A 19,501-nucleotide genomic window follows, 5' to 3' on the forward strand; every position below is an offset into this window, starting at 1 on the left:
CATATGCAGTGAAATTTTGGTATGCTAGTATTTCTAGAACATGCAGTGTGTAGATGACAAGGGCAGAAATAAGTTTGGCAGATGAGCAAAGACCAGGTCGTGGAAACTTTGAATATTTGTTTTATTTACTGTCTTTTCTCCATCCACCAGTGTAATGCCTACTATAGACTAAACGTTATAGGAACACATTTTGAATGAAAATTAATTGGGACACTGTATCACATCTTTGACGTGATGTAGAACTGTTCTGGGCAGTGTTGATTAGTCAGATTTGCACAGGTGCTAGTATAAAATGGACTGCATTGGGACTGAGACTGGTTAGTAAGGCCAACTAAGTAGCTGTGGAGGAAGAAGTCTGCACTTGGGACAATAGTGTCCCAGTGAAAAACAAGGACAAACAGCCTGTAATGTCAGCTGCTGAGAGCACAGTGGAAAAGATGAAAGAATACTAAGTAGTGTCCCAGTGAAAAACAAGGACAAACGGCCTGTAATGTCACGGCCTGTAATGTCAGCTGCTGAGAGCACAGTGGAAAAGATGAAAGAATACTAATATGCTATCTTCCTTTTTCCCCTCTTCACAAGAAGCTCTCATTTTGCTTCTCACTTCTAAATGTATATATATTGCTTTCTCTTCTTTTCTACTCCCTAGGTCAGTTTTCATTGCCCTTTGGGAATTTCCATGCTTCACCATGTTGAGAGCTAAGAATCAGCTTTTTCCTTTCTCACTCCATTACCTGAAGCAGCTAAAAGATTCATCAGCCTCCAGGTTCACATGGCAACGGCTTCTACATCAGCAGCAACCCCTTCACCCAGAATGGGCTGTGCTGGCCAAAAAACAGCTGAAAGGCAAAAACCCAGAAGACTTAATATGGCACACCCCAGAAGGGATCTCTATAAAGCCCTTGTATTCCAAGGCAGATACAAAGGACTTACCTGAGGAACTTCCAGGAGTGAAGCCATTCACACGCGGACCGTATCCCACCATGTATACTTACAGACCCTGGACCATCCGCCAGTATGCAGGCTTTAGTACTGTGGAAGAAAGCAATAAATTCTATAAGGACAATATTAAGGGTGAGATTTTACTGCGAGGCGTGATGTTTATGATACCTCCTATTCTTAGCTTTTGGAGCAGAGGCCAGCTCATCTCTGTAAATACCACATTCACTTTGTACTGCAGAACTATTCACTGTGAAAAAAATGGATGTCTTTCAGATTTCATGCCTAAAGAGGCATGAGTCAAGGCAGAGGGAGAAATTCTTGGAGGCACACCACAGTTCTGTGGGTGTCATATAAAGAAACGAGGTGAGGTTGTGTGACCGCGAGAGAGAAAGGGCTCTTTTTTTGGAGAGTTTTTACCTAATCCTGTTAGGATAAGAATTGGAGGGAAAGAAAGCCTGAATGATGCCCAGAAAGTGATATGTGGTAAGGTGATAATTATGTATTTAGTGACATCTGTCATTCATTCTTGGAAAATTATTATCTACTGTTTCTAATGCATAATAAAATTTTATTGTTGAGTGCTAAACTTGACAGTTTCTAGGTATATATTGCTTATGGGGGGACTGTGTTTATAGTCAATGTAGACTATGTTGTTTGAAATTTTGCATGGGACTGTGGATGTAGCTGAGTGGTAGAGTGCTTGCCTGCCATGCCAAGGCCCCGGATTTCATCCCCAGTTCCATTAAAAACAACAAACAACGATTCCTTTTGGGGTATTTTCTGAATATTTGAATAGCAAAGATATAACTGGTAAAGAATTTTTTAAAAAGTGTACATATGCTAAATTGCATTAATTATGTGTGATCAGCTAGTTTCAAGAGTTTTTAGAATATCTTCATCAAAACTTTAGATAAGAAAAAATTAACAAAAATAATATGCTGCATGAGCATAAGCAACAAGTCCTTGGGCAAACATGAGATAAATGAAAGATGAGTTTCTTCTATTATTTCTCACATTGAGATTCAACTCTCAGTTTGTGTCTCAGCACAGTAGAAACAGCTGATTCCTAGGAACTGTTTTTCAAATTTGTTTCCTGTCTGAGCATGGACCTGTTATAAGTGTACTATGATGAGATGAATCTGCTTTCAGTCATTTTAGAATAAACCATTTTACTTTGATGCCAGACTCTAATACAGCGTATTTTTTTTATGTGTCTAGCTGGTCAGCAGGGGTTGTCCGTCGCCTTTGATTTGGCTACACATCGTGGCTATGACTCAGACAACCCTCGAGTTCGTGGTGATGTTGGAATGGCGGGAGTTGCCATCGACACTGTGGAAGACACCAAAATTCTATTTGATGGGATTCCTTTAGAAAAAATGTCAGTTTCTATGACAATGAATGGAGCAGTTATTCCAGTGCTTGCAAATTTTATAGTAACTGGGGAAGAGCAAGGTGTGCCCAAAGAGAAGCTTACTGGCACTATTCAAAATGATATATTAAAGGAATTTATGGTCAGAAATACTTACATTTTTCCTCCAGAACCATCCATGAAAATTATTGCTGATATCTTCCAGTATACAGCACAGGTATGCTTTACTATTATACATTAAAAAATGTAATTAAAATTTTTTTATTTTATGTGTACGAATGTTTTGCCTCCATGTATGTAAGTGTAGTACATATGTGCCTGGTGTCCTCAGAGGCCAGAAGAGGGCATCAGATCCTCTGGAATCCTGGAACTGGAGTTAAGGATGCCTGTTAGCCACCACTTGGGTGCTGGGAATCAAACCTGGGTCCTCTGCAAGAGTGGTAAGTACTCTTAACTGCTGAGCCATCTCTCTACCCCTACTGTTAGATTTTGCTATAGTTTGTATGGATTTTTCACAGAGTGCTATAAATTGACTTTAGTAACTGAGTCTGAGTCAGCATATTTTACAGTTAGCTTTTAGGGATTTTTTGTCTTTAATAATGTAGGAATTTTATGGTCTGTCATTACCTAAACAGTGTGCCATTTACTGGTTTTTTAAAAACTTTTTTTATTAATGTAGTTGTCTGGCAGAATTAGGGAAGTCTCATGGTTTATACTTCTTTAGTTCCATGTAGAATTGAAGTGGAGTTTTGGTACACACTGGTGTCAGGTGGGTGAGCATCGGAGTATCAGGCTCATTTCTGCCACAAGCTGGGTTGTTGGACAGTCTGTGTGTCTGCAGCCTTGGTGAAGTCCCTCATGTCACCCTGAATTAGATACATCTTCCTCAGGCAGGTCTGTGGGAGAAGAGGGTTCCCGTGGTGTTGCTATAGAAGCCGTATTCCCTTCACAGGGAACTGTTTCCTTCCTTCGTTTTCCTCTGAGCAATTCATACATTTCCCCTGTGATTCACACTTTGCTTCTTCTCACTTAAAAGTTTTTAATGGCAAAGAGAAACTCTCTTTTGCATCAAACATTTTAAAAATCTTACTTACCTTTTGTATTTGGTTATATCAGAAATTATGTATTTCCTGTATCCCACATTTGATATTTAAGCCTTTATAGTTTTGAAAAAGTAGTTTCATGTTTTGTGTCTGCTCAAGTTAATTGTGTGTGCATGTGCGTGTTGTGTAATTGTGTGGTGTATAATTGTGTTTTTCTACCAAATTTTTAGATTTCCAAGACATATACTGGAAGGCTGTATTTATCAACATGTCACACAAACATAAATAGCAATAGCTTAACCTAACTAGAGGTCAATTCTGTTTGCTCTCCAGCAGTCAGAAGGTAGGCTGTGAGGGGTTTGCTCACAGGAGCTGTGGTCACCTGACTCCAGGTCCTTTTTTCTTGTTTCTGCTTTCTTTTAAAGAGTATCAGCTTGAAGTAAACCCAGTGTGGAGGGAGGGAGCTACCCAGCTCCTAAATGCTAAGTGTCCTTCTAGAGGAAAGCAGCAAACTCCTACTTGTATCTCAGTGGATACACAACAGTAAGGAGGGTGGGAGTGTAGGGCTTAAATTGTGGCACTCTAAATTTATGATTTGGCTGTCAGGAAGAAGGTGAACAATGGTTACTGGTGTAGATAATATCAGTCTGTGCTTTTAAGAAATATTATTTTTTATTTTATGTGTATGAGTCTATTATCTGCATGTAAGTGAATGCACCCATGTTGTACAGTGCCCATGGAGGTCAGAAGAAAGTGTCCAATTCCCTGGAACTGGAGTTACAGATGGTTGTTAGCCACCACGTGGATGCTAACTGAACCAGAGTCTTCTACAAGAGCAGCCAGTGCCCTTAACCACTGAGCCATCTCTCCAGCTCCCAGTCTATGCTTTTATATCTTTCTGTATATCTTTTCACCTTATAAAAGAGCCTAATGTTATTCAAAAGTTCAGAATTGCTTTATATCATCCTTCCTGTAAGACAACATTCCAAATTTGAATTCTGATCAGTCTTCTTTGATATAAACTGTGAACTTTTTTTTTTTGGTCTTTTTGAGACAGGGTCTCCCAGTATGCCTGGAACTTCCTCTGTAGACCATGTTAGCCTTGAGCTCTCAGAGATCTGCCTGCCTCTGCCTCCCAAGTGCTGGGATTAAAGGCATGCACCACCAGGCCTGGCAACTTTTGTATTTTTTAAGAGAATTCTTAATTTTGAGAAAATGTACATATCATAGTATTAACCTCCTAACTACTTTCTTTTTGGAGACACATGGCCTAGAACTCTCTATATAGACCAGGGTGGTCTCTAGCTCACCAAGATCCACCTGCCTCTGCCTACTCAGTGTAGGAATTAAAGGCTCATGCCACCACACCTAGCTTTCTTAACCACTTCTAAGGGTACAGTTGAATGGCATTGAGTGCACTCACATTGTTGTGTAACCATAACCACCACCCATCTCTACTCTTAATTTTAAAAAAGTGAAACTTTATTCAACAGAAAATTCCCATTCTCTCCTCCTCTTCAGCTGTTAAAAACCAGCTTCTGAAAATTTGATTACCTTAGATAGCACATATAAGTAGGATCATGCAGTCTCTCTCTCTCTCTCTCTCTCTCTCTCTCTCTCTCTCTCTCTCTTCCCCCTCTCTCTCCCTCTCCCTCTCCTTCTCCCTCTCTCCCTCCCTCCCTTCCTCTCCCTCTCCCTCTCCCTCTCCCTCTCCCTCTTTCTCCCCCCTCTCTTTTTCTGCATAGGCTTATTTTATTGATCATAGTGTTACCATTGTCCGTTTTACTGTATGTCAGAATTTTCTTTTTAGGTGTGAATAGTACTGTATTCTGCTCATATTTCTGTTATGTTAAAGTTCTGTCAGTAAACTCTGCATAGTGAAGTATCTGCTTCTTCACTTCATGTATGTAAACTTCAAATATATACTTATTTTCTCAATTCCATGTAATTGTATCCCCTTATTGATTTTGTAATAGAATATATTTGTGGAACTGTGGGTCAGTTATAAATAAAATACTTGAAAATGTAAAACACAACTATATTTTTGGTACAATATATAAGAATGTGTTTATGTGTGGTACATGTATGCATGGTACTTTTTGTTTGTGTGTTTTTGTTTTTTTTAAATATAGTCTTTTAGACGGGCATGGTGGCACATGCCTTTAATCCCAGCACTTGGGAGGCAGAGGCAGGCAGATCTTTGTGAGTTCTAGGCTAGCCTGGTCTACATAGTGAGTTCCAGGACAGCTGGGGCTACAAGGAGACCCTGTCTCAAAAAAAGCCAAAAAAAAAAAAAGTTAAAATACGGTCTTTCTGTAGCCCCAGCTGGCCTGGCACTCTGTGTAGACCAGGCTGGCCTGGATCTCACATAGTGCTGGGATTAAAGGTGTGCCAACATGCCCAGCTTGGTATGTTTAATTTATACCATATGTTAGCAATGTCAGCTAACTTTTTAAAAAAAAATTTGAGAGACAGGGTGTCCCTGTAACACCAGCTGGCCGGGAACTCTTTATGTAGACCAGACTGGTTTCCATTTCGTTGAACTCCACCTGCCTCTACCTCCTGAGTGCTGGGATTACAGGTATACGCCACCATGCCCAGATTCAACTAACATTTTTGAGTGCTTAGTATATGCTGTGATAATACTAAGTGATTTAGATGAATCGTTTAACCTTAATTCCACAAGGAAGGTACAATTTTTATTCATCTGTGTCATGCAGTGTCTGTGGAGGTCTTAGGAGGGCATTGGATCCCCTGGAACTGGAATTGCCTATTATTGTTAGCTGCCATGTGGGTGCTGGGAACTGAAACTGGGTCCTCTACAATAATAGCCATTGCTCTTAACCACTGAGCCACCTCTCTAGTCCACTTTCTTCTTTTTTAAGCTATGCATTTTATCTCATTTTGCTTCAAAATACAGTACTAAGCATGAAATCAGTTTTGTCTACTCAGTATATATTCATGTTTGATACTTTCATTCAAATAAGAAAATAGTGTAATTAGTATGGAATTTTTGCATATTCAACATAGAAGGCAAAATAGGGCTTTATGAAGTCTTCTAAGGTTAGAATATTAGTTTGGAATTAAAGAAATCATCTTTTGGCTCGTCTAAAGGAGGATGACCAGTGCAGCTGTTTCCACTAAAAAATAAGCAGATTTTTAAATGTAACAAATATTAATATTTTCAGTTAAGATTATAAACTACCAAGTATATCTGAGTTGAGCTGCGCACACCTTTAGGCCCAGCACTTGGGAGCAGAGGCAGGTGGCTCGCTGTGAGTTCAAGGCCAGCCTGTGCTATATAGTGAGTTCAGGTCAGCTGGGACTACAGGGAGATCCTGTCTCAAAAAGACAAACACACACACACACACAAATATCTATATCTATATCTATATCTATATCTATATCTATATCTATATATATCTATATAATATCTATATATATCTATATATCTATATATCTATATATATTTACTTTTTTATTGGGCTTTTGGCTACTCTTAACATTCCTCCCTCTGAAGAGGTAATCCTAAAAAAGTAAATAAATCAAAGAAGAAGAAAGCGTACACGAAGTTATCAGAAAAAAGTGATGGGGAGATATGGGAGGAGTTGGAGGGGAGGGAGTGGGCATGGATTTGATCAAAACACTTTATATGCATATATAAAATTCTCAATAAATTATTTATTTAAAAAATACCATTTTTGTAAACTAGAACCTTTCCATATTTTTATTCATTGTTGTATTTTGTTATTTTATATAGCACATGCCAAAATTTAATTCCATTTCGATCAGCGGGTACCACATGCAGGAGGCAGGAGCTGACGCCATTCTGGAGCTGGCCTACACCATTGCAGATGGGTTGGAGTACTGCAGAACTGGACTTCAAGCTGGCCTAACAATTGATGAATTTGCACCAAGGTGAGTTAAGTAAACTTAGATATATTCTCATTAAAAATACATAGGGCCATTTTATGCCTGGTCAGCAAAATACACTGATAAAAATAAGCTTGTAAAGAAAAATGCCATGCTAGATTTAGATTGTTTCATATTTTATCTGAGTGAGAAGTAGAGAATAAGCCAATATTATCTATAATAAAAATCAGGATTTCTTTAGCCGGGTGTGGTAACACTCTTGAATCCTATCACTTGGGAGGCAGAGGCAGGTAGATTTCTGAGTTCAAGGCCAACCAGTGTCCATAGAGAGTAACAGGCCAGCTGGGACTACAGGGAGACTCTTGTCTCAAAGAGACCAAAAAAAAAAAAAAAAAAATGGAGGCTGGAGAGATAGCTCAGCAGTTAAGAACACTGAACGTTCTCACAGAGGACCTGGGTTTGAATCCCAGCATCCACATGGCGGCTAACAACCATCCATAACTACAGTTCCAGGGAATCCAATGCCAGCTTCTGTCCTCTGTGGGCACTGCATGACACAGATGCACTTACATACATGCTGGCATAACACTCATACACATAAAATAAAAATAATAAATAACTTTTTTTTTAAAGAAACTGGTTCTGTCACTGACCTTTGCCTCTGGTTCTGTGTTAAGTATTAGAAGAAAGGCTCAAAGAGGGAAAAATATATAGGAAATACAAACACTCCAGCAAAATATGAGAGTGGAGAGATTGCTCAGCAGTTAATAGCACTGACTGCTCTTGCAGAGGACCCAGGTTTGGTTCCTAATACCCACATGGTGGTTAGTAAGTTCCAGGGGATCCTATACCTTCTTCTGACCTCTGCGGGCATTACATGACATGGGTGCACTTACACACAAACAAGCACAAACAAGCAATACGCTCATACACATAAAATAAGAATAATAAATAAAATTTTAAAAAGATTTCAACTGTCTTCTTTTAAGGCACACATTCAGGAGATGCACAAAATGTAAAACAGGGCTGGGGAAATGACTCAGTAAGTGTTTGCAGAAGACCTGAGTTCAGTCCCCACAACCCATATAATAAAGGTGGTGGTAATGCTTGTAATTTCAGTCCTGGGGAGGCAGAGATGGGTGGATCCCTGGGGTTTACTGCTTGGCTCTTTCAGCCTCCTTCATGAGCTCTAACTCAGTGGGAGACCCTGTCTCAAAAATAAGCAACAACAACAGTAACACAAAGTTGGAAGGTACCTGAGAAACAAACCTGAAGTTGTCCTCTGGCCTCCACATGAATACACAGGCACACAGATGCACACATACACACACACGCACAAAATGGGCCTGCAAGATGGCTCAGTAGGTAAAGGCTCTTGCCATCGAGCCTGGCAATCTGAGTTCAGTCCCTGGAATCCACATAGTGGAAGGAGAGACTGGACTCCTTCAAGCTGTCTTCTGACCTCCACAGGCACACCTTGGTACTCAGGTGCCCCCCAACAAAAAAAAATTAAATAAAAAATTAAAAAGCAAAATTTCTTTTATTACAACTTTTTATAATAGAGGTTAATTACTCTTCATAAAAATGCTACTTATGTTACATGTCGTGGCTTATTTTATATGAACTAATGAAATAAACTACTGAACTACCAAAATAAAAAATCTCTTTACACTCTTCAGTAATTTTTAAGAATGAACACAGATCCTGAGACCAAGTGTTTCAGTACATTGAGAAGGTTTATTAAGTTTAATGACTTAAAGCTCACTCATTATGTAAGATATTATAATCTTTGTGCCTTTAGAGGCAAGTTAGTATTATAAATATCTAAATCAGTTAAATCAGTTACAGAACATGAGCTAAAAGGAAGTAGTCAGACTGGGGACAAATCAGAGAGAAAAATATGACTAAATGCACAACTGTTTACTTATTTTTTTTTTTTTTTTTTTTTTTTTTGGCCAGGGGTCCCCCTTTTTCCCCAGTTGTCCTAAACCTCATTATGTAGCCCAGGCTGGCCTTGAACCCAAAAAGCCCCCCCTGCCTCTGCCTCCTGAGTGCTGGGATTAAAGGCGTGCACCACCGCCTTTTTGTATGTTTTCTTAAACATACAAAAAAGTAACTTTGTGCTACTCAAAACAAACTTGTGATGTTTTTCCTTTTATTGACAATCTCTGCCTTACATACTTGGTATTCCTAAAATATCTTTTTTTTTTTTTCTTTTTAAAGGAGTTAATCTCGAGCTGGAAATTGGCTTCATTTTAGAAGCATTTGCCTACAAGCATTAAGACCCTAGGTTCAGTTCCTACTACTAAGGAAAGACAGGAAAAAACTTCTTTATTTCCATGCTACTGGGGCTAGAACCCAGGGCCTTTTGCATGCTACATTAGTACTCTACCACAGAGCCACATCCCCAGCTAAGGATACAAGAGGAAATTCTTTCCTAAAGAAAATCAGTTGCAAAGTGAATAATTCTTACAAGAAGCAAATAACCACAGCAATTTCTATATTTGGGTTATAATTATTCAGATGCATTGCTGTTATCTCAAATTTAGTTGTTTGATGTTAAAATCTGGACTTGATTTTTCTAGTGTGTTATACGATTAGTTTTGGTTTCTCATGGTTTTGGTTTCAGCAAATTCTGGACTTGACTGTTGTAGGTTGTCATTCTTTTGGGGGATTGGGATGAACTTCTATATGGAGATAGCAAAGATGCGAGCTGGGAGAAGACTGTGGGCTCACTTAATAGAAAAAATGTTTCAGCCCAAAAACTCCAAGTCTCTTCTTCTAAGAGCACACTGCCAGACATCAGGATGGTCCCTCACTGAGCAGGTATGTCTCAAATTGAAAATATGGAATAACAGCCGGGCTTGGTGGTGCACGCCTTTAATCCCAGCACTCGCGAGGCAGAGGCAGGCAGACCTTTGTGAGTTCAAGGCCAGCCTGGTGTACATAGAGAGTTCCAGGACAGCTGGGGCTACAGGGAGACCCTGTCTGCAGCCTGGTTACATAGAGAGTTCCAGGACAGCTGGGGCTACAGGGAGACCCTGTCTCAATAAAACCAAAAAAAAGAAAGAAAATATGGAATAAGGAATAAGGAAAGTATTTTCTTCTAAGCAACATGGCACAAGAGGAACTGAATTTAACAGCCTGTGTGCTAGTGTTTGAAACACAAAGCTGTCCTCAAGCATAATGCACACCTAGAGTTGAACAAAGTTGGCTCCATGGTTAACAGTATGAAATCATTCACATCTGAACTTGTGCATAGTGCTGTTTTCCTGTCTTAGTATATTAGGTTAGCATACAAAGTAATGGGTTCCCTCCCCCATCTCTTCCCTCCCCTCTGGTTCCTGTTCATCTCCTCTGTGGTCCCTGGTTTGCTTTCTGACCACATGCATCCCATTGTCCTCTCATTAGAAAGCACGGGCTGTAAGTAATCCACCCCCCATCCTCTCTCTAGTTTTATGACCTGCAAACACACTCAGAAATACACACACACATATATATGTAATTTTAAATCTATGCCCCATGCATAAGAGAAAACATGAAGTACTTTTTCTTTGTGTGTAGCTTATTTTACCCAATATATGATTTCTAGTAATCTGTCTATCTATCTGTCTGTCTGTCTTGTGTCTGTCTATATATTTTTTTTACCTGAAAATGTCATGATTTCATTTTTCTTGATGCATAAAATTCCATTGTATATATGTACCATATTTTTTATTCTTTCATCTGTTGATGGACATCTAGGCTTCATTTACTACACTATTGTGAAGAGAACATCAGTAAATATGGGTGTGGGTGTATCTCTGTGCTATGTTGATTTAGAGTCCTTTGTGTGTGTACTTAGCAGCTGGTATAGGTGTATCATATGGTAGTTCTAGCTTTAGGGTTTTTTTTTTTTTTGAGACAGGGTCTCCCTGTAGCCCTAGCTGGCCTGGAACTCATTATGTAAGCCAGGCTGGCCTTGAGCTCATAGAGATCTGCCTGCCTCTGCCTCCTGAGTGCTGGGATTAAAAGCATGCTCCACCATGCTTGACACTAGCTTTAGGTTTTTTAGGAACCTCTACAGTGATTTCCATAGTGACTGTACCAGTTTACATTCCCACCAGCAGTGAGGAAGGGCTTCTCTTTCCCCACATCCTTGCCATATTTGTTGTCATTTTTTTTCTTTTATTTTATAAGTGTTTTGCCTGCATGTATGTACGTGCACCTATGTCATGCAGTGCCCACGGAGGGCAGAAGAGGGCGTCAGATCCCCTAGAACCAGAGTTACAGATGGTTGTTAGCTGCCATGTGGGTGCTGGGAATCGAACCCAGGTCTTCTGCACAAGCAGTCAGTGCTTTTAACTGCTGAGCCATCTCTCTAGCCCCTGAATATTTTTGCATATATTTATTTGTCATTTGTAAATCTTTGGGGGATTGTCTGTCCAGCTCATTACTCCATTTATTGATTGGGTGGTTTGGGTTTTGGCGTTTGATTTTTGTGGTCTTTACAGATCTTTGCTATCATTCTCCTATTTGTGTAGGTGGTAGGGCTTGTTAAATCCCCCGTCCTGCATGCTCTCTCTTTACTCTGGTGGTTGTCTCCTTTGCTATGCAGAAGCCTTTGAATTTCATCTAAGCCTATTTGTCAGTTCTTGGGATTATTTCCTGTGCTAATGCAATGAAAAATTATTTGCCATTTATGAAGAAATTAAAATCTTATTTTAATTAATAATTTTGTGTAAGAAATAAATCAGCATAAAACTGCCTCTTTAAAATTTGATATTATAGGGGCTGGAGAGATGACTCAGCGGTTAAGAGCACTGACTGTTCTTGCAGAGGACCCAGGTTTGAGTCCCAGCACCCACATGGTGGTTAACAGCTGTCCCTAACTCCACTTCCAGGGGATCCAATGCCCTCTTCCTACCTCTGTGGGCATTTCATGACAAGGGTGCACTTACATACATGTAGGCAATATACTCATACCCATAAAATAGACATTTAAAGACTATTACCATTTCAGTAGTGTAATTTTATTCCATTAAAATTGTGTGGTGATAGTCTTCCTTCTATATACATTCATTTTATATGTTCAGTTTCTGTGACACATATAAAGTAATCACAAATTTACAGTTACGTGGCTTTTCTACATTTCAAATTGAATAGCAAAAAACTACTCTCTGCAAATAGGGGAGTAGAGATTCTGAGGTTGGAAGGAACTTTTATAATCCTGTCTGTTTTATAATCTACTGATTTTAGAATTAATAAAACTTGGAAGAAGTCAGTGACTTGCCCACATCCTAGTAGGGATATAATAAACTAGAATCCAAAGCTCCTACCTGAGAGTTTTACTGTTATTCAGTTTTATTTCATATTTCTGTGTACTTGGTACTCATCCGTTATGGTAGATATTCTGAGGTGTCAAAATAATTAAGTGATAGTAAGTTACAAAAAAAAGACTCATCTAAGTACGAAATTATACTTCATGTTATATTTATGTAAGAGTAATCAGTATAAAAGTTGGTACAACAAATGTCTGATATTTGAGAGGAATATAAGACACAAGGCTCTAACACCCACACATGGACTAGACACTGCTCTCTCTTCCAGCCTGCTTATGTGTTTCTCAGTGTTGATTTGACACTGAAGTTTACTGTTCAGCCTATTGCAAATCACTTTGGACATCGGCATAGTTTATATCAGATGCGACTTATTTTGTGTTTTATAACTATGATAGCTAAGAACTGTTTTCCTTGTTTTGTTTTCTTTTTGACGAAATGCTTTAGGATCCTTACAACAACATCGTCCGTACTGCAATAGAAGCAATGGCAGCCGTGTTTGGAGGGACTCAATCTTTGCACACAAATTCTTTTGATGAGGCTTTAGGCTTGCCAACTGTAAAAAGTGCTCGGATTGCCCGAAACACACAAATCATCATTCAGGAAGAATCTGGGATCCCCAAAGTGGCTGATCCTTGGGGAGGGTCCTATATGATGGAATCTCTCACAAATGATGTGTATGAAGCCGCTCTCAAGGTCAGGTTCTCCTCCTTACTGCTTTGCTTATTATAGATTTTTAAAAATCTTTTTATTTAATTTTTAGATTTATACAAAAAAATATAAAACGTTTGTGAGAAAAAAAATTTAGTTTTAATTTTATGGTTTCCAATACTGAAACTCAAATTAAAAACGCAGTTCTTATTTTATGCAGTGTTTCAAAAAACTATTAAATAGCATATACATACACACAGAGAAAACCCAGCATTCCTTTGCCTTCCAGTTCTTATTTTTCTGTTTCCTTAAACTGCAGTCTTTTTCAGTCTCTTTACTTTAATAATTTTTTTGATTTATTTATGTGTATGACTATTTTGCCTGAAAGTGTATAAGTGCACTTGTGTGTGTAATGCCTGTGGAAGCCGGAAGAGGATATCAGATCCCCTAGAACTGGAGTTACGGATAGTTGTTAGATACCATCTGGGTGCTGAGAACTGAACCCAGGTCCTCTGAAAGAGCAATGAGCACTGTTAATTGCTGAGCCATCTCTCCAGCCCCTCACTGTGTGCTTTAAATCTCACATGTAGATGCCCTATATGACTGTGCCTGAATAAAAACAGCCTGGGTCTTAGCATCCATTTTAGCCAAGAGGGCACCCCAGTTGCTCTAAGAATTCTGTTCCTTCAGAATTCTCTCAAAACTGCTCTAGAGAACAAGGGATTTCCTGTCTTTTATTGAAACTGTATATCCATCATGAAATGCTGAAGGAAAAGAGGCACAATCTTAACAGAGGATTATGTCCTTTCTAACCCTACTGACTTAGGACAACACATACACAACCATAAACAGATGTCATCAGTTTAATATAATCTATTTGCAACATAAGTGGGATCATCTGTTGCTTTCAACAAATCTCCAGCTTGCTGTGCTTGATATGCAGAACACCCCCCACCACACACAAACACAGGACCCCTCCCCCACACCAGCATTCATACATTGTTCTGGTTCAAGGGCAAGGAAAGGTCATGAGGAATTAAGACTCTGTTTTAGGTTACAAGAGGAGCACAAGAGTCAATGAGTTTGTCTATGTTATAAACAAGCTAAAATTAATATATGAGTTACAGGGGTAAGTGAGAGTCATTCCTACATGCTTCTTCCAATTTGTTAGCTTTATACATTAGATATAAAACTTCAGACATTGTCAGTTGCTGTCTTGGTGCAGTAATATTTAGGGTTTCAGCTGACTAATACCACTTATTTCCTTTCTCTCTTCTTACCACTATATGTACGTTTCAATTTCTTTCCTGCAGCATTCCAGTGCTCTCATTTGATATGAACTGGTTGCTCTCTATGAGGAATTTAAAACACCAATCCCTTGCTTCTCTGTTGTTTTGAAGTACTTTCAAAGTGGCTTCTTAGAAATGGTTCATGGAGGATGAATTATTTAAAACATGATATGTTTGAAATGTTCTGTTGTCATGCTTCATTAGTAATTTGACTAGATTTGGAATTGTTTCTGTTCAGACTTTTATAAGAACTTTATAAACACTAGTATACTTTTTATTCTCAGTTCTTACAATGAAAACTGTATTCATGTAAGTAAAAATACTTGACAAAAATTTCATGTTTCCAGAATGTAATTTTAGTTTTCGGTTGTCTTTTCAGATAACTTTGAACACACAAATTCTAATTATTTTCCCTTGCATTTGTTTACTTACTTTTAAATAAACTATTAATATTTAGCTTATAATTGGAATAGAATTAGGAATTATACAGTATTCAGGACTAGTTTGAATACTTTAAATGTTTATATTGTCCTTTATGCTTGCTATTTTTTTCTTCCTTTGCATTAGCTCATAAATGAAGTTGAAGAAATGGGTGGAATGGCCAAGGCTGTGGCTGAGGGGATTCCTAAACTTCGAATTGAAGAATGTGCTGCCCGGAGACAAGCTAGAATTGATTCTGGTAAGACAGTGTGCAAAGGTTTATGTGTGAAATTCAGTACTTGAGAAGAAACCTTCGTTTCTGCCTGTAGAGGCCATGCACACATAATGCATGCTAATAAAAAAAAATTAAAAACAAAATAATAATGGAAACATTGAACTTCAGGAAAAAATTTCTCCTATCTATATTTCCACATATCTTTGTATGTCTGTATCTTACATCTTTACATGCGTGGTCTAGGCAAGCATGTATACATGTGTGTATATGTACACCCATCATATGTAATTGGTATGCGTAGGAGTGGATGTGGCCAATGATAGTATTTAGGACTCTTGATCGTCCTCATGCTCTGCAGTGGCGTGTTCAGTCAGTGGGTAGTTTTTTGCTTGCTTGCTTGTCTGGGCATGCAACTGTGAATAGGACAGACTTGAACTCAGTGTGCACAAGTCTTTCATTGAGTAAAAGAGAAAATGAACAAGTAAAGAAACAAAGAAAATACAGATTACTGAAGGAAGTTAGAAGAATAAATAGAGCCTGGGATAGAAATGGTAAGTAATCTTTAGGTAAGAGAAATAATAATTTGAGACCACACATTCCTTATAGTGTAAGAAAGTATATTAATAATATAAATGGATTTTAAACCTATTTGTCTTTTGTTTAAGAGCAATGGCTTTAAGAGAATTCAAGAAAATATTAGAAAAGCTATTGGGCATTAGTAGTCTCTGCCATGTAAACCTCATGGTGACTGTTCTAATTGTTCTGGTTTCTGGTGTTAGAGAAAGGCTTATTGGAAATGCTGGGGAAGTTTGTAGTTTAGGAGAATAATAAAATCCCTTCCATATAGAGATTCTGACATGTAACTTTTCTTTCTCTTTTGCATCTTTGTCTCAGAATGGGATTTATTGATTTGTGCTGAAATTTCATTTTGAGTTAAGAATACCATGTAAAATATTAAATTTGTAAGGAAAATACATGACAACCCAAGCATTATTATTGCAGAATATCTATGAATAGAATCTACATTTTATTTTCCTTTTTGAAATGAGCAGGCTCTGAAGTAATTGTTGGCGTAAATAAGTACCAGTTGGAGAAAGAAGAGTCTGTGGAAGTTCTGGCAATCGATAATACCTCAGTGCGTAAGAAGCAAATTGAAAAACTTAAGAAGGTATAATTAACTGTTATTCATAAGTATTTCCTGAGTTCGGGGCACTAAGTCCTTACATTGTTTACATAGCTTTTATAGCAACCACATGAGGTGAATATTACTTTTCTTGATTTTAAAAAGAAAGAAGAAATTGAAAAACTTGCTTGAAATAATTGGATAATCATGACTCATTCTAGGTCTGTTAAAACTTGAATGTTTTAAACCATGGTATCTGCCTCTGTGAAACTTGCATGTTAGTATTAAAACATATGCTACAGTAATAGCATCTGTATTAGTCACTTTTCTGTTGCTGTGATAGAAACAATGACCCAAGCAGTTTATTGAAGGAAGAGTTTATTTGAGCTTATAGTTCCAGGAGAATTACAGTCTGTCATGGCAGGGAGCCATGGTGGCTGGAAGTGACTGGAGCAGGAGCAGCAGAAGCTAAGCTCTCACATCATCACACAGGCACAGGAAGCAAGAGAGTGACTAGAGATCTTGCAAGGCTTAAGAACTCTGTAAGCCCACCCCCCAGTGATGTGCTTCCTCCGGGATAGCCACATCTTCTAAAACCTCCCAAAACAGCACCATCATCTGGGGACAAAATGTCCAAATACTTGGAGCCTATGGGGGACATTTTCATTCAAACCACCACATTCCTGGCCACCATAGGCTCATGACCATATAAAATGCAAAATGCATTTAGTCCAACTTTAAAAGTCCCCATAGTCATTATCAGTCTCAATACTATTCAAAAGTCAACAGTCCAAAGTCTATTCTGAGGCCCAGGTAAATATCTTAACTGTAGGCCTTTATAAAATCAAAAGACAAATTATATATTCCCAACATAGAGTGGAACTGAATACACATTACCATTACAAAAGGGAGGAATAGAAGCATAGTAAGGAAACACTGGACCAAAATAAGACCGAAAACCAGCAGGACAAACACCAAATCCAGTGGCTCCACATCCAGCTTCTTTGACTTTACTTCCAAAGGGCTTAGATGGCTCAGCCTCTCTAGCTTTGCTGTGAGCAACACACATCTCTCTCTTGTGCTGGTACCACTCCCTGTATGCAGGTCTTCTTGGCAGATGCCTCACAGCTCTGGCATCATGAACTCCTAGGGGTCTCCATTGCCAACCAGGCTTCACCTTCACAGCTTCATGCAATGGCCTATCAGGGCCTTCTCTAGGCAGGGGTACCCCTGCTTCACGCTGCCTGGCCTCCGAGGCTCTCTGAAACATCAGAGGAAAAATCGATGACCCCTTCACTCTTCCATCTTTCATACCTCTAAAGCCAACACCTGGTGAACGACACTGCCAAGTTTGACTGCAAGTTTGGGATGGACTCCAGCTTACTTTATCCATTTTAGAAATTTTTCTCTTCAGTGGTCCCTTCAGTATTTTCCTTTCACAAGTTGGAGGCTTAGCTGGATGTGGTCTTGCCCTGGAGACAGTCTCTCCATTGTTTTAAGTTTGAATCTCTAGGCCCCTCCTTAATCACTTTAATCTCCTTATCAATGGGATCCTCTCCATCACATGCCAGGGATCCAACATTAATTAATCTTCCTAGTGTTCTTTTTCAATCCAAACTGTATTTCTTTTTGCCCCATTTGCTCTCTTTTACTGTAGATTTGCATAATATTCACCATTAATAGCCACACCACCATTTCTACATTAGATTGTCTTGAAATTTCTTCTGCCAGAGAAATTAATCCATGGCTTTTCAACTTCTCCTCAGGTAAGCTTTTTGGCTGTGGGCAGACTCCAGCCAGACTCTTTGCCAAAATATCTCAATTGCTGCTTAAGTCCTTATTTCCCTCTGGAACTACATTGCTCTCAGCACTACTTTCTTCCAGGCCCCTACTAGAATGGCCTTTTAAGCTCCACTTACAGCAGTCAACCACTTTTCTAGCCCAACCTTCTAAAATCTTCCACATTTCTTCAAAACCCCACATGGTCAGGTTATTCACAGCCAACGGCCCACTCTCTGGTACCAGTTACTGTATTAGTCACTTTTCTGTTGCTGTGATAGAAACACTGACCTAAGCAATTTATAGAAGGAAGAGTTTATTTGAGCTTACGGTTCCAGGGGAATTACAGTCCATCATGGCAGGGAGGCATGGTGGTTAGAGGTGGCTGGAGCAGGAGCAGCAGAAGCTAAGCTCTCACATCATCACGCAGGCACAGGAAGCAAGAGAGTGACTGGAGATCTGGCAAGGCTTAAGAACTCTGTAAGCCCACCCCCAGTGACATGCTTCCTCCAGGATAGCCACATCTTCTAAAACCTCCCAAAACAGCACCATCATCTGGGGACAAATGTCCAAACACTTGGAGCCTATGGGGGACATTTTCATTCAAACCACCACAGCATCTTCTGTAATTTGGAGGTTAAACTACAGTATTGAATCTAGGGATTTCACTGTAATTTTTTTCTCCACCAGACCATGGTTCCTGGTACTACTATTAAAGAATGATTTGCATTTTATTTCTTAAAATGTATAATTGCTACTTTGGAAAACATCAGTTTATAAGGAACTTTATTCATTTTGCTCTAGTATGCTGTATGTTATTTTTATTTTTTTAATTATTTAATAACCACATGATTAGAAGAGGCATTTCATTATAGCATTAACATATTAACAGTTTCCAGAGCAAAGATGCATCTCTTTCAACTGTAAATTTTTAGGTTTACAGTTGAATTAATACATTTATACAATATTGTACTCCGTATAAACCCTATAAGACATAAAATTAAATGAGGTTTTAAACTTTAAAAAGATCTAGATCTCCATTAAAATATACTCTTTCATACAGAAAAATTCATTTTTAATGCTACTAACACTTAAATGTTTGCACATACATCTCTAATCTTTATATATCTGATTATTACTAGTCACAGTTGGTTACTTTCTGAGATCCTTGGTACCTGTGCATGGATATAAAGTCATCAGGTAGATTTCAATGGTAATATTTTTCACATCTAATTAACATGAAGCAAATTTTTATGCTTCTTCCTCAAATATAACTCATTTTTATTGATTTTTTTTGTATTTCATACAGAATATCCCAAACAATCTTATTCATCTATATACCCACATCCCAACTGACACCATCCCATGCCCCTTCCTCCTCCCTACTGGAGCCCATATACTCTGTCATCCCTGTTACTGTCCACTGTGTTGTCAGTGCCCCCAGCTGTTCCCCAGTGCT

General features: G+C 38.7%; 1 protein-coding gene across 2 annotated transcripts in view; it reads left to right on the forward strand.

Moving 5' to 3' along the window:
- Mmut (methylmalonyl-CoA mutase) overlaps positions 1-19,501 on the forward strand; it is a 37,350-nt gene that overhangs the window by 1,296 nt on the left and 16,553 nt on the right. For both annotated transcript variants that reach the window (XM_029559735.1, XM_008825227.3), the window contains exons 2-8: positions 650-1,074; positions 2,161-2,528; positions 7,115-7,272; positions 9,882-10,053; positions 12,993-13,241; positions 15,053-15,164; positions 16,193-16,308. In XM_029559735.1, the coding sequence (XP_029415595.1) occupies positions 690-1,074; positions 2,161-2,528; positions 7,115-7,272; positions 9,882-10,053; positions 12,993-13,241; positions 15,053-15,164; positions 16,193-16,308 (1,560 nt within the window). In that variant the 5' untranslated portion in view covers positions 650-689. The remainder of the gene's footprint in view (positions 1-649; positions 1,075-2,160; positions 2,529-7,114; positions 7,273-9,881; positions 10,054-12,992; positions 13,242-15,052; positions 15,165-16,192; positions 16,309-19,501) is intronic.

The sequence above is a fragment of the Nannospalax galili genome, unplaced genomic scaffold, assembly GCF_000622305.1.
Source record: "Nannospalax galili isolate Female #2095 unplaced genomic scaffold, S.galili_v1.0 scaffold329, whole genome shotgun sequence".
Lineage (NCBI taxonomy): Eukaryota > Metazoa > Chordata > Mammalia > Rodentia > Spalacidae > Nannospalax > Nannospalax galili.